Source organism: Diprion similis, chromosome 11, assembly GCF_021155765.1.
Source record: "Diprion similis isolate iyDipSimi1 chromosome 11, iyDipSimi1.1, whole genome shotgun sequence".
NCBI classification, from domain to species: domain Eukaryota; kingdom Metazoa; phylum Arthropoda; class Insecta; order Hymenoptera; family Diprionidae; genus Diprion; species Diprion similis.
Genome location: NC_060115.1, coordinates 4,062,627 through 4,089,295, shown reverse-complemented (window position 1 = coordinate 4,089,295; position 26,669 = coordinate 4,062,627). Strand labels below are relative to the sequence as shown.

The window sequence follows — 26,669 nt, the reverse complement described above, 5'->3', positions numbered from 1 at the left end:
TATCGTCATTATCATCATCATCATCATCATCATCTTCATCTTCATTTGACTTATTAGTCGTGTGACGAGGCCATTCACTGTTGAGAGTTAAAACACACAAGATTCGTTAGTCGTTATTTTCTCTCGGTTTGACGTTTTGTTTACTTATTTTTTCTTTTTGCTCTTACTCTCATCTTCTTCAAATATTGTGTTTCTTGTTCTCCGGTTTTGCCTTTTGCTTTTCAATTATTTTCACCAATATTACGTCGTATAGTAACAATACTATAACGTATACGGTAAAAGTATTTATTCTGGTATGACGTATATTACATATATTATAATATACCTATGTGCAGACACCTGTACATTTACCAATTATACGATAGTAAAATATTGTATATGTATATGTATATGTAATATGTATAGGTATTTATATGTATACATACATATATATGTATACGTATAATATGCATATGCGGTATGCCGCGTCATTTTATATAGCTTATTACTACTATTACTATTACTATTATTATTGTTATTATTATTAATATTATTATTATTACAAACGTTGTCTCGTATCGTTAATTACTTTTTATCTTCCTACGATTCTCCTCGGTTTTTTTTCTTCTTCTTCTTTTTTTTATAGCTTACAATATGCCGATGTAAAGCTATGTATTGACTAGGTTCTCTCACTCATCCCAAACTCAACAGTAAATGGCCGCGTGAAAAATTTGACTTATTCATCTAATTACCTTGTATGAATGCATCTCGACTTTTTTTTCAAATCTGTTTTAACACCGTCAACCCCACTTTCTCCCCCCATTATCGTTACTCTGTGTCGCTTTTATTTTTCTTCTTTACCTTCTTATTATTATTGTTGTTGTTGTTATTATTATTATTATTACATATCTATATGATACATCCTATCATTTTATAATTTTCGTAACACGAGGCGTTAACGGGTTTGACAAATACTATCTGTCTTATTATCCATTTTACATCAATCTTTTTATTTTTTTAATTTTTTTCACGCTATCGTCCGTCTCGAATTTCTCGTAACATTTATACAATCATCGATATAGTTATGGTGTCTGTGACATGTAAGTCTTTTCGAATTTTCAAAAAAACAAATCTTCCCCTTGAATGTCTCTTCACGCTGCGAGCCGATATCATTTACCTATGCATTGTTATAAAAGTTTTTTTTTTGTTTTTTTGTTTTCTTGGCGACTTGACTTTTCTCCGTTCTTTTTCTTCCTCCATTTCACGTTAAATTCATCGGCACCATTGACATCGACGACGACACGGCAAGCTTATTGGCAACAACAAATGAGACAGTCATTCCTTGCGTTATAGTTACATCGACGAGTCGGTTTTTTTATTTTTTTATTTTCTTTTTAAACGTTTTTTGAGTTTGGGTTTTAATTTCGTATATTATATAGTAGACCACGGAATTCTTAAAACTCTTACCACTATACACCCTATATATTTTTATACATAAGTATATTATAATGTTAGTGTTTTTGGCATCTTTGAAATACACAAATAGACTTTGGTATAAAATTTTTTTTTTCTTTTTCTTTCTTTTAAATTATTTTCTTGTATTTTTTTCGTTTTTCGTTTGTTCGTTATCATATATACGTCATCTTTGCGATAGTGTTCTGTGTGCATGTAGGTCGCAGCTGAGCGTACAGCGGCTAGGTTGTTTTTTTTTTTTTTTCTCTTCTTTATCAATTTAACTTTTTTCAACAGTTCATCACCGACAGTCCGTTACATACATAGATTTAGTTTAGGGAATTGTTGTTTACTCAATATTTTTTTTTTTTTTTTTTTTCTCACAATTTTCAATTTTATTTAAAAAATCTTTTTTTCTCTTCCATTTCTTTCAAATATAGGAATTAAATTCCGAATCAACAAAAAGGATCGAGCCACCAAAGTTTGCACGCGGGTGTCCCTCTCCTCCTGCGCCTTTTCTTACTCGACGGATCAACCGCCTTCTTGACGAACCTAATGTTGTAAGGATCCTCGGCAAGCTCGGGATATATTTGTGCGTCATGGATGTATTCACCATCGTAATTCGACGCGTAGCCAACTTTCAAAATCTCTTCTTGTTCCGTTGCCATCCATTCGACAGTCGTCGGTGTGTTGCTTCTTAGAGCTTCTCTCTCGCGGTGCCATGCCTTCCGTCGTGCTGTCGTCTTCGCGTGATGAAGAAGCCGCTGTTTTTCCTTTTCAGCAGTCGTTCCGTATCTCAGGTTTACAACGGCGCTAGCGCCGTGGATCTTTACGTCGATTAAAGAACTGCTTCCGCTTCCGTTCTCGTTCTCGTGAAACGTCGTGTTCACCTGACCACCGAGACGTTTCAGCTGGCCCCGGTCTTCGCTGGCTCTCGACACCTCCTCCTTCACGAAGTACAAAGCGTCCTGCTGGGTGCTGTGAACGACGAAGGTGAACGGCAGGAAGTAGGACCTGTTGAACACCGAGGTGAAGACGTCTTTGTATATCGCGTTTGCCGCTGGTACCGACGATACCACTGCTTGTCCGTCTGACGTTCGCGACACTAGGATACCCTTTCCAAATGGCGGATCCGACGCCGCCCCTAAACGATTTGGTAACAATTCACTCGCGTCCTTCTTCAACGCTGATCTAGGCGGTGCTGATAAACTCGCAGCATCTCCCGAGTGCCGCTGGGATATGTGCGCAAGGAACCCGGATCTCACTCCCAGATTCCTTGGTCTGTCTTTACTGCCGAATATCGAACTGCTCGGGCCGAATGTCGATCCGACTGGACCACCGATAAGCTCATCCGGGAAGAGCTGAGGCGCCAGACTCCTCAAATCGTATCCCAGATGAGAGAGCCAGGTCAAGTGTTCTGGAAAAATTGGTAAATTCACGATGATTGTAATTTTTATGTCACGTTACGTCAGATGGGTTTTAATTAAAAATTAAACCGTGTTTCTCACCCGTGGGTTGATTTTGTTGACTCGTGTGCCTCACGTTGATCGGATCGTTGCCGTTGAATCGGTAAAGGTTGAGATGCGTAGGTGTGGCTACTCTGTCCAGTACGTTTTCCCACAAGGGTGACATCCACTTTCCGATCAATGGATCGTAGACCTTTCCATTCGGCATGTGGACAAGAGCAGTAACCTGTTGGAAGATCCCCCCAAAAAGGTGTGTGTTAACAAATATTCGAATGTCATTGTATTCCTGTTAAAAACTACAATCGAACACGAGATCAAACATACCTGATCCAGCAATCCTCCGCAGAAATCTACCGGCAAATAAAGATACGGATTTGAATCGTACACTATGTGTCCGTACGGCGATCTCATTATTTCTCTAATTCCCTCTCCGTATTGGTTGAATATCATTATAGGCGTGCCGCATTGGTCTGTCGCGATGTAATACTTGTGACGATAAACTTGCGCGTATATCAGGTGTCCCCTGTCGTCGTAGACAAGCGACATAAGCTTCGCGTCCCGGGGACTGTATATTTGGCTGACTTCGTGAGGCCTCTGTTGATTATTGTAAAAGAACTGCGTCACGTTTCCGTAATTATCTTTTCTCGTCGCAAGCCGATCGAGGTGGTCGTAGTAATAACGCACGTCGAAACGCCCCCGTTTCATGGCTCGAACCAGAAGCCCTTTTGCGTTGTAGTTGAAACGTTCTTCCCTTGCATTTTGAACGACCAAACCTCTGTTGTCATACTTGTAGAGGCCTTCGCCGAATTTCACTATTCTATCCATCGCGTTGTATTCCATTGGGATTGTATTTCCACGGTAAGTTAGAGAGAGCATGTTCCCGTTGTCGTCGTACTTGAAACCCCAGGGTTCTTGGGCCTCGACACCCGTTAATTGACCGTCGTAGTCCCACGTGTAGTTTTTCACGTTTGTGAACATATTCACGGCCACGTTGCGCGTGTAAGTTCTCGTCTGATTTATACGACCTCTTGAATCGTGGGTGAATTCCATCCTGAACACCTCCATGTTGTGGATGGTTACTGTTACTTGGGTCTCTAAAAACCTGCCGTCTGTACTCCGAGAAAATAGCGCTGTACCATCGGACACGGTGGTTTCGTTCATTTTTGGCTTACCGATTTTAAACTGTCCGATCTGCTCGAGGGTTCCTGTCTTCGGGTTGTAAGCCATCAGATGCTGCGGTAGAGTGTGACCTCCGATTCTTCCCTGGACTGCGGTCAGTCGGAAATTATCGTCGTATTCAAATGTGAATTTTGCGTTACTCAGCCCAGTTTTTGCCCCGAAATCGATCCTTTCCTCGATCAGGAGACCGGCGTTGTATTGGTAGTCCCATTTGTACTCGACATCTTTTTCGGAGTGTATCACTTCCGAGGGTAAACCGTTCTCTGTGTATATTATCTCGCTCTTCCCGTCTCCGTGAACAATTTCAGCTATCTGACCGGAAGTGTGGTACCTGTAAACAATTCGAGCACCATCCCCGGGGAAAACAGTTTGCAGGAGGTTTCCGTCGTGACTGTAATGCTGTAGATAAGCCCTCGAACTTCCGGGAGGAGTGTAGGTCACCCTTAAAAATCCTAGGGAAGCTTGACAGGAGAACGAGTGTTTCGTACCGGATGGCAGAGTAACGTGACGTAACCCACCGTCGTCGTCATACTGAAGTGAGAACCGTCGTGAACTGGCCAACGTTATCTTCGACAACATATTGTAATCGTTATAGGTGTACCTCTTGGTACCGTCTTGGCTGTTCGTCACCTCCGCCAAATGTCCGTGACGGTCGTAGCTGTATGTCTCGTCAGAGGCACCCCATTTCCAACTTTCAATACGGTTAAAATTGTCGTAGGATATAGTGAGATTGTAACCGTGGTGATAGGGTTGCCAATTGAGTGGCAAACCAGCCGGGTCAAAGGTTACGGTCAATAGAGGGGTGCGGTTTTTGTCGTAGAACGTTTCACGGCTGAACGCCTGCTCGAATTCAACCCCTATTACCCGGGTGTCGTTCACCCAAATTTCTCTATTCAATGTCTGCTGGAGGTGGCTCACGTCTCCGACAAGATTGTACGCCGTCGTCATAGTGTTGGTCAATTCTCCAAGGTTCATTACTTGGTAGCTCCACATCGGAAGCATTTCTGCTTCCACTGGCAACGCAGCTTCTAGTAGTGGGTGTTTGGCTTTAGCGGCGCTCAAAACTGATCCACCTCCTGGTAGCGAAAGCGTTAGACTGCTGTTTGTGAAGGCTGTCGCCACTTCCACTTCGGTACCTGGAATAAACATGACTATAGATCGTTTATCTTTTACTTTACGTCTATTTAACAAGCAAACCAGATTACAAACCATCGGTGATTTGAAGGGTCTTGAATTTATCGTTCTTCATGATCATTTCGAGGTATCGTTGCTTGTCTCCTTTTCGCAACGCCTGAAGAGGCGAAGATACCTTCACAGACAATCCCTCGTTCTCCGACAAGCCAGAGCTGAGCTTTAGTTTTTCACCGGTTGGTAAAATTACGTCAGTCACACGGCCGAGGTTGTCGTAAGAGTACATGTACGTCTCGCTTCCCTGTAAGAAGAACGAAAGAAATTTATTTTAGTTTTATAGGAAAGTTTATTCAAGTTTTATCGTGTAATGATAATCGACACTTACTCCAGACCGACTGGTCAGCAAACCAGATGAGCTATCGTAGTCAAGCGCGATTTCGGATCTACCTCGTTCCGATAATTTCACGAGGAATCCAACCCCGGAAATTTTCAGTTCAGACTTGTGGTCCTGAGTATTTTCAATGGAGCTAACCACGTTGCTGTAATCCCTCAAAAACTGTATTTTATTGCCAGCACTATCGGTGACGGTTGATAATTTTCCAAAGCTCGTATTTTTGCTGTACAAAAACGAGTATCTCGTCTTTCCAGAGGTCAGATCTTTCGTGGCAACGTGCTGACCGTAACGGTTAAACACGTAAACTTCATTCGACGGTGGAAATGGTATGTGAAATTCTCCGCTCTCATCATGGTTCGGAAGATAAGGTTGCAGTGCGAGGATGTGCAGGCTCCCTTGATCGGCGACGTGCAAAACACCGTCGGGCGATACCGCCAAAGCGGATATAGCCAGGAACTTTGCATTTGATGACAAAAGTGTTTCGGTGCTACTCGTGTCGTCGGTACACGTGCAAGCGTCCGTTGTCTTGGTACTGGGGGTGGTGTTGTTGCATTCGCATTGCCCTCGGAGTCTCTCTTGTTGCTGACCAGCAAAGTGAGACATCTTTCCCGAGGAGTCGACCATCCTTATTGAATTCACTCTGTGCGAGTCACTGTCAGCGATGTACAACTCTCCGGTCGGACTGAAGGCGACGGCAAGAACTGACCCGAGTACTTCGTCCGGTTTCTTGCCGTTGACGGGTGTCGATGAGTTGACGTTCGCGTTACTCGTGCAATGCAAGGGTGTTCCAGCTACCACGCGAACTTTCAAATCACTCGTCAGTTTCAGGACCAATCTGTCGTCGATAAAATGTAACGATCCGTCGAGGGGGCTCAGAGTTAATCCTGTTGGCCACTGGAGTTGTGCTTGATGCGCTGGAATGGCTCCCATGCACGGTGCGGGTGACCAGTGGTTATGATGACCGTGATGGCCAACCAACGTGTGAATTATACCGCGTGGATCGACGGCCCGAATGTTTGTACCATCAGCGATGTACATGGTTTTGTCAGCGGCAATGGCGATGCCTGAAAATCATTGTTTCCACGTTGAAAGTTCGAAGTATCGGAGAAGGATGCTTCTAATGGAAAATGAAACGTCGAGTAAGACTTACCTTTGGGATGTGCAAGCTTCGCGTGAATCGCCGGACCTTCGTCACCGCAATGCCCTTCGTCACCCGGAATGCATCTTTCGCCACTTCCGACCACCGTCTCCATGTTTATGCTAGGATCGTTAACCTTCTCCAAGGACAGAGCTCTCAGTATTTGGTGCTTCTCCGGGTCACTGATGTAGAGATGTCCGTCGGCTGGTGAAACGGAGAGATAATACTGGTACGCTACTTGGGTTGCACTGAAAAAAATAATATCCGTTTCATTCCGTTAGTCATTGAATAACGCTGTAGTAATTTATTCGACCGTGTACGATGCGATGACACACCTTAAAATCAGAACCGTGTTCACATTTCCATCCGGAGTAATTCTTCGGACAAGGTTGAAGTCCCCAACGTATATGCTTCCGTCCGGTCCACTTGTCAATGCCACGGGGGTGAGGAGTCGCGCGTCTTTGGCTGGACCATTGCAGTTGGTGCAAACTAAGTTTCGCTGCAATCCAGTGCCCATAACAACCTTCACCGTACGCGGATACTGTTTGAAGTGTAGGGTTGACCCGTCACCCTTCTGCAGTATACCTTCGTGGAAGTTGTAATGATGATGAATGTCCAGGCCCCATCCGCCAACGTCGGATATGTCAACGTCAAATCCGTGCAAAGTTGCTGTTTGCGTTTCCCAAACTACCGATTGACAGCTCGAGTGTTGGTAACCGATGGAAACTCTAGCTTGGGCTACTCCGTACACTTTTTGTTTGTAAACGTTTCGCTTATTCCAAGCAAACGTATGCTCGAGATTCGGATCTGCTTCGTACGTTTTAGCGTGCAGCGAACCTTCGATTTCAACGTGCACGTGGACGTGCGTCAGAGATTTAGGAATGAACGGTCCTGTCAGCTGCATTCTCACTGTTGACAAGTACCCCGCCGCCTGACTGCTTTGATACATCAGATGGAGATTCGATCCCGGAATGGCTATGCTCTCTTGAACGATCTGTATATGGAATTAGAAAAGGTGATCATGATTTTCTTTCCTGTATAGGTATTCGATGTATTAAAAATAATTACATAGCGTAATATCGTTATAGTCTGAAGGACATTCATGCAGACGGGAGATACCAAAGTGTTTTTTACCTGGGTTTCTGCGAACACCAAACTTTTTCCGGGCAAACCGCCAACTTTCTCAGGCATCCATGTGCCGACGATGATCGGTCGTAAGATCTCATGATCGTGTTCCAGGCAGGGTCCACGTTCGCCAAATAGGCCCATCGAGATCCCTGGGAAGCCTATTATATTTTATGCGGTAAATAAAACGAAACTTAAACATTCAACACTGACGGACGGAACAAAGACAACACAGGTTGACCATCTTGGTGTATATATTTATAGTGAATGAGGAAAAAATCTTCTTTGATCAATGTCGTCAGGGTGACGACGAGAAGAAATATTGCGAAAGCATCGCTCCTTTTTCTGTTTTCTGCAAAAACACACGAGGACCTAGAATTCTATCCTTACCAACAGCAGGACTGGGGGGTTGATTCGGTCTGTAGGACTCGCTTTCTTCGCTGAGCGTCATAGCTACCGGAGGTAGGACAACGATTTGATTCCACGGGGCGAATACCGTGCGAGTCAAAGGCTTGAAAGGACTTCGTTGAAACTGTAGCGTCACGGCTCCTCCGCCGTTCACGAGCACGTCAAACCTGATCAAAAGGGATAAAGGGTATCGTTTCTGAATGGAGAATAGTCTGTTGGCAAATCATGCATAAACCGCGTTTGCGATACGCTCCTAATTCGCTTGATTTGCGGATATTGAATATCTATTTAATATGCGTTACGAGGTACGAACGAACTGTTGAATCGTAAATCGATATTGGCTGTCGCACGGTATCAAGGAAGAGCTTGAGTGAGAGGCTCTATGTCTATAACCATAGCCAGTAACCATAAGGCTGGCTAACCTTTGTCAAGCCTAGACTACCTGACACATGCATATATGTAACATGAATATTTAGACGTGATTTGGCGGGCGCACGGGGAGACACAAGTCGCTGCGCTACGGAGTTACGCAGAGTAATTAACAGGCTTTCGACATCATTAGCTCGAGCTTTGATGTGGCTTGAGATCCGTCCTTCCCGTCCTTCTCCGACATTTCAAGGATTATCCTTGCCATACCAGCCTGCGGCACAGACGTAGTCGAGCCTTAGTCCTCCCCCCTGTCCCTACCTACCCCCTTACCACGGCATCCTTCATTACAATGCAGCTCTGATCCTATTACCGTGTGTGCACAGCTTAAGCGCTTGGGCTGAGTCTAGTACACACATGATATTATTATGTTGGTACGCGGAATTTTCGCTGGTGGCTGGTTGGATTTAGCCGAGGCGTGAAAAGGAGCCGCCAATTTTGGCAAAGGCATGTTATGTATAAATGATCTTCGAGGTGGATTAGCAGTTTGGAAAAAATACGAATAGTCGTTATAGAAGAGCCGATTTCTAACGGCGGTTTACGCGATTCCGTATACATAAGACTTTGGTTAGACATGAAAAGGTTTAAATTCATTTCCTACTCACCATCCGCCGGCTCTTGTCAGGGTGAATCCAAAGCGTGAATCCCTGTCGACGGAGACTCGGATCCCTACTATTCCGAGCCCCTGTTCCGTTACTACTTGGCCTCGCATGACGGCGACCCGGCTGTTACAAATAAAACGTATAGCGATGGCCATGGAATTAAACGTTAAAAGAATCCGTTAACAATTCGAAAGCTGATTCCTTTTCGAATATAATTCGTGAAATTTGATTCTATATTGGTGTAATCATTTTTCTGGCAGTAGATAATCAGTTGTCAAATTAATTTTATAAGAGACGAAACTTTCCATGCAGGGTATACGAAGAACCGTCAATGGTGTATTATTGTACATGGGTTGCGAGTGCAGAGCGGTGTGTGTAAATTTGTTTCCATTTTTGAGATGGAATAGAGGTATACGAAATCAGCTTCCGTTGTTAATGGCTCAATGAACATTGAATATTATCAATTCGCTGCCGATACGATTGGGTAACCTAATTTGAAACGGTGGATTGAATTCACGATGCAACGTTGCAGCAACCCCATCCCTTCGCTGACGTGAGTCGGAATTGAAAAACAATTCAAGAATAGATTTTGTGAGTATTGAAACAATTTTCATGTGTATAATATCGTTAGAAAGCGAAATCACGTGTAGCTTTATATCTCTGTAAGTATATGTCATGTACACGTATTGGCAACGAGTGAAAATATTCAAATTCATTACTTAAATAACTATTCTTTCGAGGCAGGGTTTTATCAAGTATACATATACGTATACATTCGATGTATACATATACATATAATATATTTATATATATATATAGAAGGCATGCAGATATCATGTAATGTGTTGACGTAAATGTGTATATATATATATATATATATATACACATATGTAATAAATTCGGGATTGGAATTCTGCAGTATAAATTGGAATGTTAAGCTGAATTTGAATCTGAAGCAATCATGTGAGTGAGTGAGTGAGAGTGTGTGTGTGTGTGATGTTGGTGCGATGATTGTTCCGTGTTTTTGCATCTGTGTCCTGTGAGCTGAATATATTGAAATTATACAAAATGGTGTCGTTTGTGGGTTGTACATATGCACATATGTAGTTTTTGTCGTGAGTATATATGTGTAAAACATACATATCCATACGCATGAATGGTTTTTCCGGCTTATAGGTTATCGTTGTCAGGTATATCTATATACAGAGAATATATATATATATAACGTATATCTTTTCCGCACGAACGTATTAGGCATATGCATATGAATATGTATACGCCCTGGGTATAATAATACAGTATAGAGTATCTTAAAAGCCCCTAAGGGACTGCATATATAGGAGGATATATGGTGTATTCTTGGAGGATCACACTCCCCCAACGTCAAAAGATCGTTTTGTTAATACATTCGGCGTTAGCGAAAATTCAACGTTGGATCCGTTGTTTGTTTGTTTGTATGTAATACGTAATACGTAAGGTCGACGTTGCTCTGAAAAATTGTTATTTATATAGAAATTGTATATGGATGTTTTATCATAAATTCGCATATAATTTTATCCGCACTCGGTTAGATAAGCTTCGTATTCGTTGGTATTATACATTTACGATATTTAATATGTATATATAAATCGATATATTGGCGATCAAAAACTCGGTGATCAAAAGGCGGAGAGGTGCCCGATCCTCCAAGTACGAGCACAGCAAGGTGGCAGGCACTGTCGTCACTACTATATAATATAAACCCAAACCATAATGATAATAATAATAATAATAATAATAATAGGAACATAATCCTTAAAACACATTGAGATCTTGAAAATAGACACCAACCTATAAATAACGGAAATTCTTTCAAATGATCGAAAGAAAGAGTAGAGAGAACAAAAAAAAGTTAAAATAAAAATGGATCCAAGTGAGAACAGAAGAAAAAAAAACAAAAAATTCGATTAGGAATTTCGTCAACAACCGAGGAAAGATATCGAATTATACGGTGTCTCGGGTCAAACACGTTGCGCCTTGTCAATGTACTAATGGGGAAAAAGATTTTTAAATATATATATAAGGTTCACACGACAACGAAGTTATTGGTTGAACTGTTTTTAATCGATTTGATCGCTGATTTAGGATTTCATTTGAAATATAATAGGAAAATATGTAAGACGGATCCGAGTATAATAATTTTAAGTTAATTGACTGATATCGGAGGAATTAATTTAAATAAGAGGAAGAAAGAAAAAAAAAAAAAAAAAAAAACAACAACAACGACGAAAAGAATTGCATACAGATTGATATTTATTGGTAGGTGTTTATTCTTGTCTCTATAATAGAGACGCAAAAAAAAAAAAAAGTTCGTTTCTTTACTTCTTTTTTTTTTTTTTTTTTTTTTTTGATTAGTTCTTGATTATTTTTTTCTTCGTGATTCTTTTTTGTATTTTTTTTTTTGCTGTTTGGTTTTATTACTGTTGGGTATAGATGGCATAGATTGGGTACGGGGGCGTTGTGCGGGGTGGCTTGGGGCGAATTTTTTTGGATTAAGGAAAAGACAGACACAGGGTTGCGGTTAATAGGTTGACGTGGTACGGTTAGTAATGGCACATAGCAGACAGTGATACAGACGCAGACAAAGGAGACGGGGCCTTGAAGGGGTCTTGGGTTATATTTTTCCTTTTTTCTTTTTCGTCATTATCATTATCATCATCATCATCATCGTCATCATCATAATCATCATCATCATCATCATTATCATATTCTTCTTTCTTTCCTTTTTCCTTTTTTCTTGTTTGTTCGTTTGTTCGTTTGTAATTGTTATTTTTATGATAATTTTTTTTTTTTTTTTTTTTTTTTTCTCTTTGCGGTTATCTTACATCATTTTGCTTCGAACTAAAAACACGTTAACGTTAGAATTTTTCTTTTCTTTTCTTTCTGCAGATTTGAACTAAAACTGAGTGAAATAAAAAAGATATCTCGGTAAAAAAAAAAAAAAAAAAAAAAAAAACCAACAACAACAACGAGAAAAAAAAGAATGATAACAGCAACAACGACAACAAGAAGTAACTATGCTGCGTGATATATCGTGTTATTATTATTTTTCTTTTATCGTTAAATAAAAAATGAAAAACATATATAATTTGTATACATGTATAAACTGTATATCTTTGGTTTATTAATATATACGCAATGTAAAGTCAGCGGTGTATATATAACTATACATAGGACGTTCACTATAGACAATTTGACAGGATGTACAAGTGCAAGCGTGGCAACACAAACAACACAAGACCAGGGTTTAATGGTATAATGTAACATACTTATGTATATCTATTATCTAATGGACAAGAAGACAAGACAAAAAACAAAAACAGCCTGACAACAATATCACAGACATCACAGAGACAACTTTTACTTTTTTTTTTCTTTCTTTATCTTTTCGTTTCGAGTATTTTTTTTTTTTTTTTTTTTTTTTTTTTCCCATGTGTATATCTACATGTGAAAACTTTACGCTTCTTCTTTCATTGCTTTATACGCAATACAGCGGCGTAAATTTTTATTTCAAAGCTATGCCGATTGGAGTATAGGACAAAAAAAAAAAAAAAAAAAGAAGGAATTTTGGATATGGTTATCTTTATGAGCTTATCGGATATCGGTTATTTTTGGACAATTTTTAAGCGTATCAACGAAAAATATCGATTACAACTTTGTATTGCGTACATGTTTCAATGACAGTAGAAGGTAATATTTTTTTTTTTTTTTTCTTTTGTTTCGGATCGATGTAAACTGATAAAAGACAAGTACACATGGGGACAATGAGATCAAGCAGATGATAAAATATGAATTAAATAAATTTGAAGGAAAAGAGAGAAATTGACTAAAAGTTGAAACGAAACGTGGAAAGAAAATTGAGCGAAAAATCGAGGAAATTGAAATGATGATTAGAAAATCAATGAATAGGTGTATAACAATAATAATAACAATAATAATAATAATAATTTTTGGTGAGGAGTAGAATTTTACAAAAACATGTATAATAATGTATAATATAAAGATGATTGTACGAGCGACGAGCATAGATGACTGGACATGAACGATTAGCGAGAGCTGAGCTGCAACTTACCGCGGTGTAAAGTTATTCCAGAACTCACTACGTGTGGGAAAACCAACGAGAAGAAAGGGCGTTACGTTACCACGGTCACAGAACCCGCGGTGGCGGGTAGACAATGCACACACGCAACATTGCACACGTATTTCAATATATTAATTACATATACATATAATATGTATACAACACACGGTGGTCTAACGTGTGTTAGTTCAAATATTTCTACGTATATGATAATAATATACATTTACCAGCGATAGCGTAAACATTGATTCAAAGGGTAAGATATATAAAAAAACAAAAAAAAAAACAAAAAAAAAACAAAGAAATTAAGAACAAACTTTTATATATACATACATATTTTTGACGTTAATGCAATGTTGTTTTTTTTTTACTTTTTTTTTTTTTTTTCGTTCAAATTTTCTTACTTCTCTTTTGTAGAAGAAAATCAGAAAGCGAGTATCTTTGAAATTGTTGCTTACATATTCGGCAAGGTAGGAAAATTCATTGATATTAAAAAAAAATGTATTGTAATTTCTTCTTTTATGGACAATTCCAATGTATTGTAAAATTGGCAAATAATTCTTTGACAATTACGATTAGTGGTTATATGTATATATGTGTATGTATATATGGATATATATTATATATAAATATAATATATATTTATCAACGTTGATAAGGAAAACGATTATAATTTTAATGCGGTTGCAATGTTCTGTATGGCGTTACAAAAACAATAGACGTAGACACACACTAATCAAGCGTACCCATCATACATACGTCCATTCGCTCACATGAATGTAGACACAGTTATTCCCAGAATCGTTCAACATAGAGTGGTATACATATGACAGACACAAGTTGGAAACTACATAATAATAATAATAATAATAATAATATATTAATAATAAACACGAATAGCTAGCGTATCAAACCAACTGACTGACCATTATTATCAATTTTACTATCTTACGTCTGGCTATGCAGATATTATCCTGTGAAAACTTTGAGAAATTCTTCAGAAATGATTTGTCACGGATGGCCGTGAATATACAAAAATTTATTACACTTTGCGTTTAACAAAAAAAAAAAATAATAATAATAGTTCTTCTTTACGAAATGTAAGATATCATTTATTCCCAAGTCTGTCAGATCAGTTTGAAAGGTGAATTAGGCACAGAAAATTATGAATTGAAATCAAGTTTCTTCGAATAAGCCTTTGATCGATTGAATTCGCTAGGCGCGTTGTTCTTTCCTTTCTAACAATCATTCTTGCTGGATGATTGCTCAAAAACGAAAGTCGGTAAAATTATGACAAAAAAAAAAAAAAAAAAAAAAACAACGATCACGGACTATGAAAGACAGGTGAAATATCTATAGCGCTTCTTAGCTGCTACAGGCCTTGCAGTTTTTGTTTTAAATATGCACATGTATGTAACACAACGTAGAAAAAGATTTAAAAAAAAATATATGAACGTACAAATGAAAATTAAATGACTGTGAATATTTCAAACTTGTGTCTACCATACTACGAATATTACATAATAATTTTAATTATGATTTTTGTTTTTTTCTTTCTTTTCTTTTCTTTTCTTATCTTTTTTTTCTCTCTTTCTTGTATCAAGTTTTAATAAATGGCCTGTATATGAGAAATGAGGCAATTTTGAAAACTGACGTACGTACGTACGTACGCATACAGAGATACGTGTTGAACGTATTATACGTATATATATATACGTAGAAAATGTTTTTCTCTCGTATAGAATAATTTGAATAATAATAATAACAATAAGAATAATAATAAGCTATTTGTCTAACAGTACGAAAAAAGAATTAACTAAGAAATCAAAAGCAAATCTATATATATATATTGTATATATATTATAGATATATTTGAAATGTAAAAAATTTATCATCTTTTATAGAAAATTCGAGCCACTCGAGGGGCTCAGCTGTGGGTGAGATTGGTGGTGTGGTGGTGGTTTTTGGGTAAACACAGAGGGTTTAACACTAGACAAAATACACGAATCCCCCGAATTTCTTTTCAGATAACTACGCTTCAGTTATACGCTCAGGCCATTGCCGTTTCAAAACACATTATGCTACGCAATAGATATATGTATATATATTTAATATGAACATTTTTATACACGCGCCAAGTGACAAAAAGAAAATGTTGTGAAAAAAAAAATTGAAGCAAATAATAATCTACCTTTCACAAGTCGGTATCGTGTTAAAACAATAAAAAAAGAAGACAATAAAAAAAAACGAGAAAGAAAAGAAGCGTTCTCTCGCTATGTTATTAAAATTTTTCATAAATGGTAAAGTATGTAGGTAATGTAGGTATGTGTATATGTATACGTTTTAGTGGAAAAAGTTTCGTTTAAAAAGTTCGCTTTCTGAATCGCAAAGCTATCCATGAGCGTAGCTTCTCTGGTAGTCGAAATGACGAGATTTTAAAGTTGATAAGAAAAAGCGTCTTAGTTTTTAAATTTATTTCACCGACGTGTTTATACTGTTTTGAGTATTAAACATTATACGAGTATATAACTGCAGTGCACGTATCAAACCTTGCAGTAGGAAAATTGAAGTTTAATATTTGCCCAGGGTAATGGGCACGTGCAAATATACTATTAACGGTTGCACTCGCGAGTTTCAACTGCAGCAGTGCGTTTATATCAGCTTATTCCTTTACACGTTATACAATATGTTAGATACATAAGAATTTCGTAAAACGAAGATAGATTAACAAGTGAAACGAAGAGAGGAATACAAATACGTTACAGAAATAAAAACAAGTATGAGTATCATGTAAAGAGGTAATTGCAATCAAGGAGAGACCTCGAAAATCGAATATCCAAATTTATTTACGTAATATTTCAATTTCCTTTTCGTTTTACGTTGCAGCCTGTGTACCTACGTGGTAATCTGTAACGTTTTGTAGATCGCTTTTAAACTTGTCATCTATTACGGGGGAAAGTATGGATAATCATGTTTTGTTTGGCAATGTGTCCGAGGTGGTGAATTTGCGTAGCTCTCTGATATTCGGGGGAGGGAAGGGTGAAACACGAGGACCAGGATCACGGGATGACGGTATTGCGGCGGTAGGGAGGGGGGGTGGGGGTGGTTCTCGGGCTTTTCGGGGTTAGGGTTTTGCGGGTTTCTTCACCCACTAGACCTGCGGGCTCACCCGTGACATCCTCGTGGTGTGTCAACGCGGTTGTAACTCACAATCGGATCCTAAGCTGCCCTGAACTGAATATCTTTTCTCTTTTCTCTTTTTTATTTTCCATCTTTTTCTCTTTTCTTTTTTCTTTTTCTCTTTTCAAATTTCATCTTTTTGGGCTATCAACTTTTGTACAAGAATAAGGCATGGCGGATAGTCAATGTGATTATATATTGACCATTATTTTGTACCTATATCCGCGATGAGGATTCCGATAGATATTATACGCTAAACACTCAATATTTCTCGAGAGATCTCGCGTCTCTCGTTGTCACGTGATGAAATTACATCCGGAATGTGGACTGATTTTTTTTTTGTTTCTCCGTCGAACAAGTTTTTCTCTTTAATCGAAACAAACTGTTTTTTTTTCGTCTTCTTCCGCGACGTGACGTAAAAAAGAGAGAGAAAGAGAGAGAGAGAGAGAGTATAGAGCTTTGAGAAATTGAATAGCGTCGGGAATATTATATGTGAGCAGTTTGCGATAATTTATTGTTCACAAAACGTCCCCATCGCGAATAATATACATGTGAACATGTCGGACAATATTTTTCCAACAGTTGTGAAATTTTTTTATTTTTTGTTTTCGTCAAATTTCTAGACATTTAGCGATACAAGAAATCACCATGATTCTTACTCGCCCGAATAGAGAGAGAGAGAGAGAGAGAGAAACATATTGTCTGGCTTGTTTGATCGAAAGTATTATTCGTTCGATTTTTATATAATATTAATATCGATACAACTATAATCAGATTGAAGTTTTGGATAGTTGAAAAAGAAATTGAGTTTCCTACCTCTCGCTGTACTCGTCCATGTGGGCGTAGCTCTGGACGCTGTTTTCTTCTATAAGGAATTTAACCCTTTGATAAAAGGATGCTGTCACGCTCGGTGGCTGTTTTCTCAACAGTACTTCGACCGGATCGTTACTGGCCAAACACATTATGTGTTCGGAGCAGGCGAGATGCGAGCAACATTCGCTGTCGGAACAGTCGACCATTCCGTCTGAAAAACATAAGGATATTTTCAAGTTTACACGCAACGTCGAGGAACGGTGAAAACGTTAAACGTTGAACTCATGCTGTATCATGATCTTACAAGATCGTTTCAACTCAGGGTTTCCGCTATCGCGTCAATTCTACGTTGATTCATCGTCTCCTACCTCCCTCGAGGTATGGGAGGATGTTATAATTGGATAAACTAAAACGCGAGCATACCTTGGTCGTTGTCGAGGTCGTCGTTGCATTCCATTTCAAGACGAATACTGCAGTCTCGTCCAGCCCATCCGACCGAACACTCGCATCTGTATTCTCCCTCTTGTAGCGTGCAGAGACCGTGACGACTGCACCCGTTCTCGCATCCGGCTGCATTTTAGTCCGACACAACGATTAATCAAGCTTATTTCGTATATATACTCTCATGTATACATTCACATGTAGGTACAAATTCGCGCTTCGTTCGTTCAATTGACGAGACGAAATTTTAAAGGTTCGTTACCTCGAAGTGTCTAATATTGCAAGTAGAAGGGTGTTTCAACTCACGATGAGTAAAGACTTACGCAATGTGCAATGTCGACCGTTCCATCCCTGGCTGCAGACGCATGTTCCATTCTTACACTGACCCTGATCGGCGCAGCGAACGTCACACGGTTTCTGATCGCACCTGGAGCCGGTCCAGTCGTCGTGACACCTTCGTTAAAGTCAAAGCACACCTGTTTCATCTAGTTCAAATTTATGAAATATATAATATCGTTAACCCACTTGCAATGTCCCTGTTCGCACGATCCGTGAAGACCGCAGTCGAGGCCGCAGCTTGGCTGCGAACAGTCAACACCGGTCCAGTGTTCCTCGCAGATGCAGGATGCGGCCTCCAGGTCGTACGTCCCGTGGTCCGAGCATCCGGGAAGACACTGATACACCTGCTGATCGACCTGGCTGCACCGTTCACCCTGCCATCCAGCCTTGCAGTAACACTTGCCGGAGACGCAGGTCCCGTGACCGTTGCAGCTCGGGTCTGGACAATCGGCTGCGAAACGATCAATGCGTTTAGGTTTAGGTGCTACTTACACCGTTACATTTATACTTCTTAGGGGCATCGAAAACCGTCTTGCGATTGTTGTAGCGGCATCTGGGCAATAATGTGGCAGGTATTCTTACGAAGGAATGTGTTCGGTATGCAGACACGTGTCTTTGTGGCTAAGTGATTGCCTTTCGATCGTGCTGAGCTCCGCTCGAGTCTGCTGCATTGCGGGCTTTTTAGAATTAATACTAAAACTACCGAAGTAAAACGTTGCATGGCGGAGGAATTCTAAATGGAATTGTAATACTGATCAGTCGGATTGGTCTAGTTGTTCTAGTGTTAAAATCAGATCTGGATTGTTTTCGCGGTTCGAGTAGGTACGCGGGATTAATTGAGTTCGGTTGTTTAATCGTTCGAGTTCACCAGGATTCTTCTTCTACGTGACTTAATCGCAATTGTTCAAAGAGTGCAGGCTGAAGGTCTGTATTTGGTATCTTAACTGTGCAGCTAATTGAGGTTAGTTAGTTACTTGTGCGAATGGTATTCGCGATCCATTTTATACACGACTTGTAGCCAGGGTATATGGAGCCCTGGATTCACGGTTTAGGTAGCTACTCCTGAAACTACAGAGTCGGATTTTTCGATAAAAAATGTTCCACTTTGGGGGGAAATTTTAACTACACACAAGAATATCTCTAAACGCGATATTGAATAATTTTCTTCCTCCTGAAAATTTTCCCTCACGGTTTATCAAAGGATTTTTATTCCACGTAGGTATGCATGTATGTATGTATCCAGATTCGGCGAGAAGATGGAAAGTCAAGTGGAGCGCCATCCTAAGTGCTCCGGAGTCTTTGTACCCAGACTTCGTCCGGAACGACGACCGCGCGACGAGAAGTTTAGCGCTGTCGTATGGAAATAAAATTGCGGCAAAAGCTCTTTATAATTTTCCTCATATTTATTCCTCGTTCCTGCAGCACAAACCTCCACCACTCTAAAGTCAGAGTAATTGCGCTCGCATGCCACGCGCATATAATGCATATAATAAGCTGCTCTTCCGTTTATAAAAGTGCAAGAAATGTGTTTTGCGATTATTTTTCTTATCTCCTCACTTCCTCAAAACTATAATTTCCCTTCTATCGAGTCTTACCGCACACAATGCTTACATGGCCTTATGGAATTATTAAACGTTCCTTACGGCACTTCCGCTCCACGTTTTCCCCTATAATACGGCAATGCCGCGACACTGCATCTATCGGACTGTTTATATGTTATACCTACGAAACGGCCGGCCGAGCGGTCGCCCGTTTCCACGACGTTATTTCCTCCATCATTCCAATATTCTCGGTTATATGTCCCCGCGGCTAAATTGGCTAATAAAAAAATATTATGTTCGGTGTCGAGGGATTTTTCAAATCGCGTCTCGCAGTTACCTCCGCAGATATTCACCATCTATAACGCGAGCCATTGACAACGGGAAGAAGGATAGGGTGGTCCTTATTTAAGGTTTTCACTACTTTTTACCGTCTCACCCCCCCCCCCCCCCCCCCAAAATTGTTTTTTAATGATTTAAAGTCGATTTAGGGAGTGGGGCGGTAAAAATTTGTGAAAACCTTAAATAAGGACCACCCTAACGAAGAAGCAAATACATATTACATGCCAGAGGACGAGGAGGTTTAGCGGTTGACTTTAACCCCGGCTTGTCGAGGATGCAAATTTTCCACCCATCCAACCCAGCGCCGCCGCGGTTCTTCGCCGAGAAATATGCATTGCGCGGATTATTATAGGTAGCCAAACAGGCTGGCCGTGTCTCGTTCCGTGAATACAGCTCGTATATTACAAATATCTTGAATCTCCTGCAACTCGGAGTCGGTCGGTCGGCACCCGCCTGCTACGGCCCGGCCGTCCCGCGGAAACGCGGGGGGAGGGAATTAATGGTGCTGTGACAAATATGAATAAATAATACATTCACTCGGCTCAGGAATAGAAATCTGCGGATCGAGGCAAGAACCTACAACTCAAAACCGTATTCCATGACTTGACGACGTCACCTTACTCATTTAACCACCCTATAGAAGAGGTATATCTGAGATCTTTAAGCTATTCCGGCGATTAAATTTCTGCGGTAATTATCTCATGATGCGATATTATCGTTGAAACTACTTATATAGTATATACACATATAAATACATATATCCATCCATGAGGATTTTTCCTCGTCTAATTTCCACACTTTTATTTATTTTATATTAACTTTTTTACATGTAACCTCGACGCTCCGCGCTCTCGGATCCTCGGGCGTCGTTAATATACGGGATAAAAACGACGCTTGAAGTTGACACTGCCCTTCGCTATATATATATACATATATATATATATATATATATATATATATATATATATATATATATATATATGTATAATATACCTATCTACAAGGATAATACCGGGGCGAACTTTGCGCGTGTGCGCCGGCGACAACCTCGCGACGTGAAACTACCTTCCCCTGTCTTTTTATAAGGAAAAGGTGGTGGGGTGTCATATTTTTTAGACGTCGTTTGGTTTTAGGACCAACTTTTATAATCCCGGTATAAAGGTTGCAGACTGCCTGCTTTTCCCTGCCCGGTCGTCTATGGCTTTACTCGCGCTATTACCATGGTGGAAAAATGACGACAAACCAACGACGACGAAAGGTCGATTTCCAACGATCTATAAGCTATAGTTTCAGGTGCATGAAAATGAATTGCAAAAACAGAAATAAAATATTCACGATACCTACTGGGTTCGAGTTTACGGGTGTTTTATTTTTATTTCTTCTTTTTCTTCCCTTTACCATTATCTTTATTTCACGTAAAAATAGTACGTGTGCAGGTATCGTATGGAAAACGAAAATTTGTCGCCCCTTTGCAATCCACCTCGCTTTTTGATATACTCACGTATTAGGATATCATACTCGCGGCCAAAGTTAGCTGTCCTGGGTCTTACGACAAGAAAAGTGGACGACCCGTGGTCGACTCTGCAAGGAAAGCTGGCTGCAACCGGCTACCTCAATGCGTTTCAGGATGTAGTTTGTTCCCCGAAAGCAGAACCATGCATGTGGTATTGTACACCATAGTAGAACCACAACAACAACGACTGTAGAATTATTGTTCTAAACTTGACGCCACGGACTATAACGCCCTTAGCCACAGCTATTGCCTGCGGCAACCACCAAAATCCTACAACTACGACTATCGCGACGAGACAATGGACCTTGTAGTTTCACACGCCTTATTAGGCATTACCTATTCGCATCTCGGTAATATCATAAATTATCTAATTATTTATTATATTGGACAGATGCTAAGACCGCGAGAACAATGTCATGCAGCGATCCTCCCAAGTTTCACGCACGATTGTCTCACGTTTAAACGCATCTATTTACTGTGCCCATTTAAAATACTGAAGAGAAAATTCGTGACCAGCTAACGATGAGCAAAGTGTGTCTGGTATTTGAATAAAGTTAAAGAAGTTGTCAGGGTTTCGGCTTCCGAATGTCAATCATGGCCAGGAACGACGAGGGGTATTGGACTCGTCGTAAAGCTACTCACGCTCGTTGCAAAAGATTCCCTTCCATCCGGCGCCGCAGACGCACGACCCTCGCACGCACTGTCCATGCTGGTTGCAGTCTGGGACCTGGCAATCGCCGAGGGGCACGTCGCACTCGGCACCCTTCCATCCATCTTCGCAGTGACACACTCCACCCCCGTACTGACCGTGGGCCGAGCAGAGGACCGGGCAGACGCTTTTGCTGCAGTCAGCACCCTGTGAGAAGAGGATCGGAAAAAATTGAAGAGCACAGACATACAGTCGAGAGATAAAAGTCGATGGAAACCAATACTCCGGTAGCCAAAGGTCGGAGGGTCACTAACCTGGTAGCCGTCGATGCAGTCGCATTTACCGAGGTAGCAGGAACCCCGACCTGAACAGTCGTTGGGACAAGTAGTCGACATGTCCTCGGCCTCGGTGACGACCAGGCTGACCTTATGCGGCTGAAGCTCGTCGTTGTAGACGGAGAGGAACCAGCGACCGGTGTCCAGGAACTGAAGGAGGGTCACGTTGACCAGCATCGGTTCGACCAGCGACCGTTTTGCCATGACGTTCCGTGTCGGGGATGGCTGTTCGGCTTGGTAAGGGTCACCCGAAACGCCCTCCTCCGATTTCATGAAGCTCACCGCCTCCGCCGGGACGATTTCTCGCTTTAGTCGATGGTCGACTCGCCCCCCCTTCACGAACTCGGCAAAGTCGTACTGCGTCACGCTGGGCGCGACGTTACGTCGACCGTATACGGCGAAGTTGGCACCCCAGGGTAACGTAAAGTTTAGACGAATAAAGGCTGGCTGTTTGTTTCGGAACTCAGAGTTCCAGAAGTGATACGGTGGTATGACGGCCGAGTGAGCCACGTTGTAGGCACGCAGCTCGAGGACGGCTGGCCATTGGGCGGACTGCTGGATCTGCGGGTCGCTTTGCTGGTCGCCGATGTTGTCCGCGGCACTGGAGTGCTCCGCTGTGCTGGTCGGCAGCGATTCTGTCGGGATCAGATTAACCGGGTGACAATATTTGCGATGGTCGAAATTGAGTCGAGACCGCGCTATTCGCCAAAGTGCAATTTATCCTTTTGTTCCAACACCAACGAACCCATCGAAATCGAACTCTTATACGGTTTCAGATGGTCGTCGTATAGTTTTCTTATTCCATTACATCTACAACTGTGGGGACAAGTTGGACGAGAGACTCCAGCTCTAAACTCTTACCTTCTGTGGGAATTGGCGTCGATATTGGATCGTGCATGTGCGCATTCTCGTGGGTAACAGCCTTTACGTCTTGCACGAAGATACAGTTGGCGCTGTCCATCGGTCGCATTGAGCTGACAGCTGAAATAGAGAAAAACGTGCACGTGGAGGATGAGTTGGAACGAAGTTTCTTACAAGACTGACTGATCGTGAGACGAATATTGTAAGTAAAAAGCCTCACAAGCTTTCGACTCGGTGCAAAAAATAAATGACTGGTGCAGCAATGGACTTATAGTAGTATTAATTAATCAGACGTAGGTACGTATAGCAAAGAACCAAAGTTTTGTCAGAATATTCAGACTATCATCAATCTTTACCACTGTGAGCTGTAATACGCGAGGCCAGGTGTTCCGATTTTTCGTACCGATAGTAGTGCTTAAGTAGTTCCGACGGGACAGGTGTGCACTCAACACTCCGTAAAAGTCTGACGAGGGAGGGAAAGGGAAAATTCGGAGACAAATGAAGGCAAGATAAAAGTGTTGAATGACTTTGGAGGGGTGAAGAGATTAGCCTGCCAACTGATCGATGGCAGTTGGTCGGTTCTCCGGGCCGGAGCTCGGAATATTCCTCCTCGTTGCTAGGTAGGGAGTATTCCTCCAGGAAACATTGACGAGTTTTCCGGCACGGCATCGGCATCCCCTAGCTGCTACCTTCCCTAACCGATGAACCGTGGAACGGACGAGGAAAGAGGAGAGAGGAAAGAGGAGAGAGGAGAGAGTGACGGGGATGAGAAGGAGGAGAGTTCTTGACGGATCATCGCTAATTTCGAAGGCCAATAGGGCTTTCCGGTAACCATGGGTTATTAGCCCTCTCTCTCTCTCTCTCTCTCGGAAGCCGTTGGAGCACCGGACGTATACACGAAACCTGAAGGATCCGGAGAACGGGAATGGTCGGTGGTACATTCTTCGCGTTCTTCGCCGTCAGATTTTACGTAACCGTACATCTCCTCGATGGGGATACTAATTAGTTCGGGCTTTTTGGAGCGGATATAAAAGGTGGGTGGAAAAGCGTGTAGTCGATGAGAGGATTTTCTTTCTTCTTCTTATACTCCTAATACTTTTTGTTCATCCCTGAAATAGAATGGCGATTCTCAAAGAAGCCCGTTTGATCGTCGTCGTCGTCGTCGTCTTAACCGTACCTATATATATATATATATATACCTTTAATAATGAGAAAATTTTTAATTTTCACGAACAATTAGTCGCATCTGCGGTGTTGAGGTAATCTTTCGCTGTTAACTATAATTATTATTCCCCGTGGTGGTGTGGATTGGCGAGGGTGAGCGGGTAGGCAGGCAGGCGTTGCTGGGCGGGGGGTTTGTACTATTGCGTTTGCGGTACCATCGCAATTTCAGTCGACATTAATTCAAGAGGTTACCTTCCAAGGCGTAACGGCTTCAAATTACCGGCTTCGTATTTACAACTCACGTTGTTCTCCTGCGATATTCCAACTCCTTGTTCCTTCCAGTACCTACCGTATACCCTGCACGGTTTCTTACTCCAATTTTCTCCCCGTTTATTAGCGGGTAGATTTTCATGGCTAATACTAGGTTCTTCAGACTCCCTGTAATCCTACATCCGGATTTATAATCCTATCTACGTAGGTACCAATACGCACCACGTGATGGTGATATGGCACAGAGGCAAGAACGGAGCTCTTTCACCGTATCAGAGAAGACTTTTATATCTATCCTTTTGATATATACATATATATCTTTAGGGTTATGTGCACCGTGTGTATTTACGTAGATATACACAGGAAGTGGGAGCTGGTGTATCGGTGGATGGACGAAATTGAGTTGCACCGAACTGCGAACGACCTTATTTCTCGTCGAATCGCGGTTGTGGTCATCCCGGTGCGGTTGATGATTCTGCGCGGGAAGTTGGCTGGTTACGTTTCGACCCACGTATCGAGTATTAGGTCATCCCAAACCCAATATATACGGACGGGGGCAGGTCAAGTTTACATCCAAGTGCCGGAAATTTGAAACGCTTTAGCTATCTATCTATAACGGGCAAAACGCTCGCTTATATACCTCTCGCATCTCCAATGATGAACACTGACAATGCGCTGACGATGGAAGAAGAGGAAGAGTAAAGCTGCAAGCCGCGGTAGATGGTCACATGACTCTGATCCTTGTACCTCTAGTATATTCGAGGTCAGTTTTTTAACAGCATGAAATTTGATTCCAACACAGGCAAGGACAGCTGGTCTTTTAGCACGACCAGCAAACGCGACGTACCTATCCGGCTGTTGAACTTTTTCAATTATTTCTCCGGATATCAATGGAGGAGCTCATTTTCCGGGGCGAGTTCCTACCGCGGGGATTATATTCACCGGTGAAGAGGGAAGAGGGAGGTTTATTTTCTTCTTCTTTTTTTTTTGTCTTTCTTTTTCCGCCCACTCTTCTCTCACTCATCCACTCGTCCCCCCCCCCCCCCCCCCCTCCCCCATTTTTTTACATTTCACGTCGACATCTCGCCCGGGTCACAGCTCATCGAGGATATATGCTATGGTGAAGGTTCTACGGTATAATCTCGAGTTAAATTTCTCATTTTTCACCCGCATGACGATGAGCGTATTTATTTTGGTTGAATAAAAGACAGAGGGAAAAAAGTTAATTAATTTAGAAAAATAAAAAAATTAAAAAATGAAGAGAAAAAAAATACCGCAGGAACTGCAGGTCGAGGATTCGTATCTCGGTGAAGTAGTCCTACGCTTACGTTTTGCCTTTTCGTGAAACCCGTGCTCCTCCTCTGCACTGCACGGTTCTTGATTCGCGCCTGGAGATGAGGGCTTTGTGTTCCACTTTCAATTTCGCACCGGCTAATGTCGACGCTTCGCGGAAACCGGGATTCTTCTCTGAGCCGATGTAATCTGTCCGTGCGGGAAACGCAGCGGCCGTTCCGCCGTAATACGCACGCATCTACTCTCTCATCGTGTTTCGGGATTTTGCGACGGAGGAGAGATCCTCTCCTCCTCCTCCAATTGTTTAGAGAAGCGAGTCTCGTCGTGGTAGGCAGATTGGATTTTCCCTCCTTCCTGTACCGCTCTCGTGATTTAGTGGAATGCGGAAACAACAGCTGTGACGCGTATCCGGAACGGTGGTGAAGGGTCCAGATGATCATTGATAGGCTTGCTGTCCATAGGTACTACGTTAAACCCTCAACCCTCCCTAGATACACCTTTCCGAGCTTGA

At 41.5% G+C, this 26,669-nt stretch overlaps 2 protein-coding genes across 9 annotated transcripts in view; one reads left to right on the top strand and one right to left on the bottom strand.

The window, feature by feature from the left end:
- Positions 1–26,669, top strand: part of LOC124412224 — a 204,480-nt gene that overhangs the window by 9,596 nt on the left and 168,215 nt on the right. The gene's annotated exons all lie outside the window — the stretch shown is intronic.
- LOC124412217 (teneurin-a) overlaps positions 1,779–26,669 on the bottom strand; it is a 497,247-nt gene continuing 472,356 nt past the window's right edge. For 6 of the 8 annotated variants that reach the window (XM_046891912.1, XM_046891913.1, XM_046891914.1 and 3 more), the window contains 18 exons: positions 23,432–23,551; positions 22,550–23,205; positions 22,229–22,442; positions 18,380–18,644; positions 18,178–18,308; positions 17,837–17,983; positions 17,417–17,624; positions 13,412–13,438; positions 9,304–9,423; positions 8,255–8,439; positions 7,874–8,025; positions 7,075–7,733; positions 6,752–6,987; positions 5,593–6,665; positions 5,286–5,508; positions 3,222–5,212; positions 2,940–3,123; positions 1,779–2,848 (listed from right to left, as the gene is read on the bottom strand). In XM_046891912.1, coding sequence (XP_046747868.1) covers positions 1,887–2,848; positions 2,940–3,123; positions 3,222–5,212; positions 5,286–5,508; positions 5,593–6,665; positions 6,752–6,987; positions 7,075–7,733; positions 7,874–8,025; positions 8,255–8,439; positions 9,304–9,423; positions 13,412–13,438; positions 17,417–17,624; positions 17,837–17,983; positions 18,178–18,308; positions 18,380–18,644; positions 22,229–22,442; positions 22,550–23,205; positions 23,432–23,551 — 7,553 coding nt within the window. In that variant the 3' untranslated portion in view covers positions 1,779–1,886. The remainder of the gene's footprint in view (positions 2,849–2,939; positions 3,124–3,221; positions 5,213–5,285; positions 5,509–5,592; positions 6,666–6,751; positions 6,988–7,074; positions 7,734–7,873; positions 8,026–8,254; positions 8,440–9,303; positions 9,424–13,411; positions 13,439–17,416; positions 17,625–17,836; positions 17,984–18,177; positions 18,309–18,379; positions 18,645–22,228; positions 22,443–22,549; positions 23,206–23,431; positions 23,552–26,669) is intronic. The other 2 variants (XM_046891915.1, XM_046891916.1) reach the window with 2 other exon arrangements.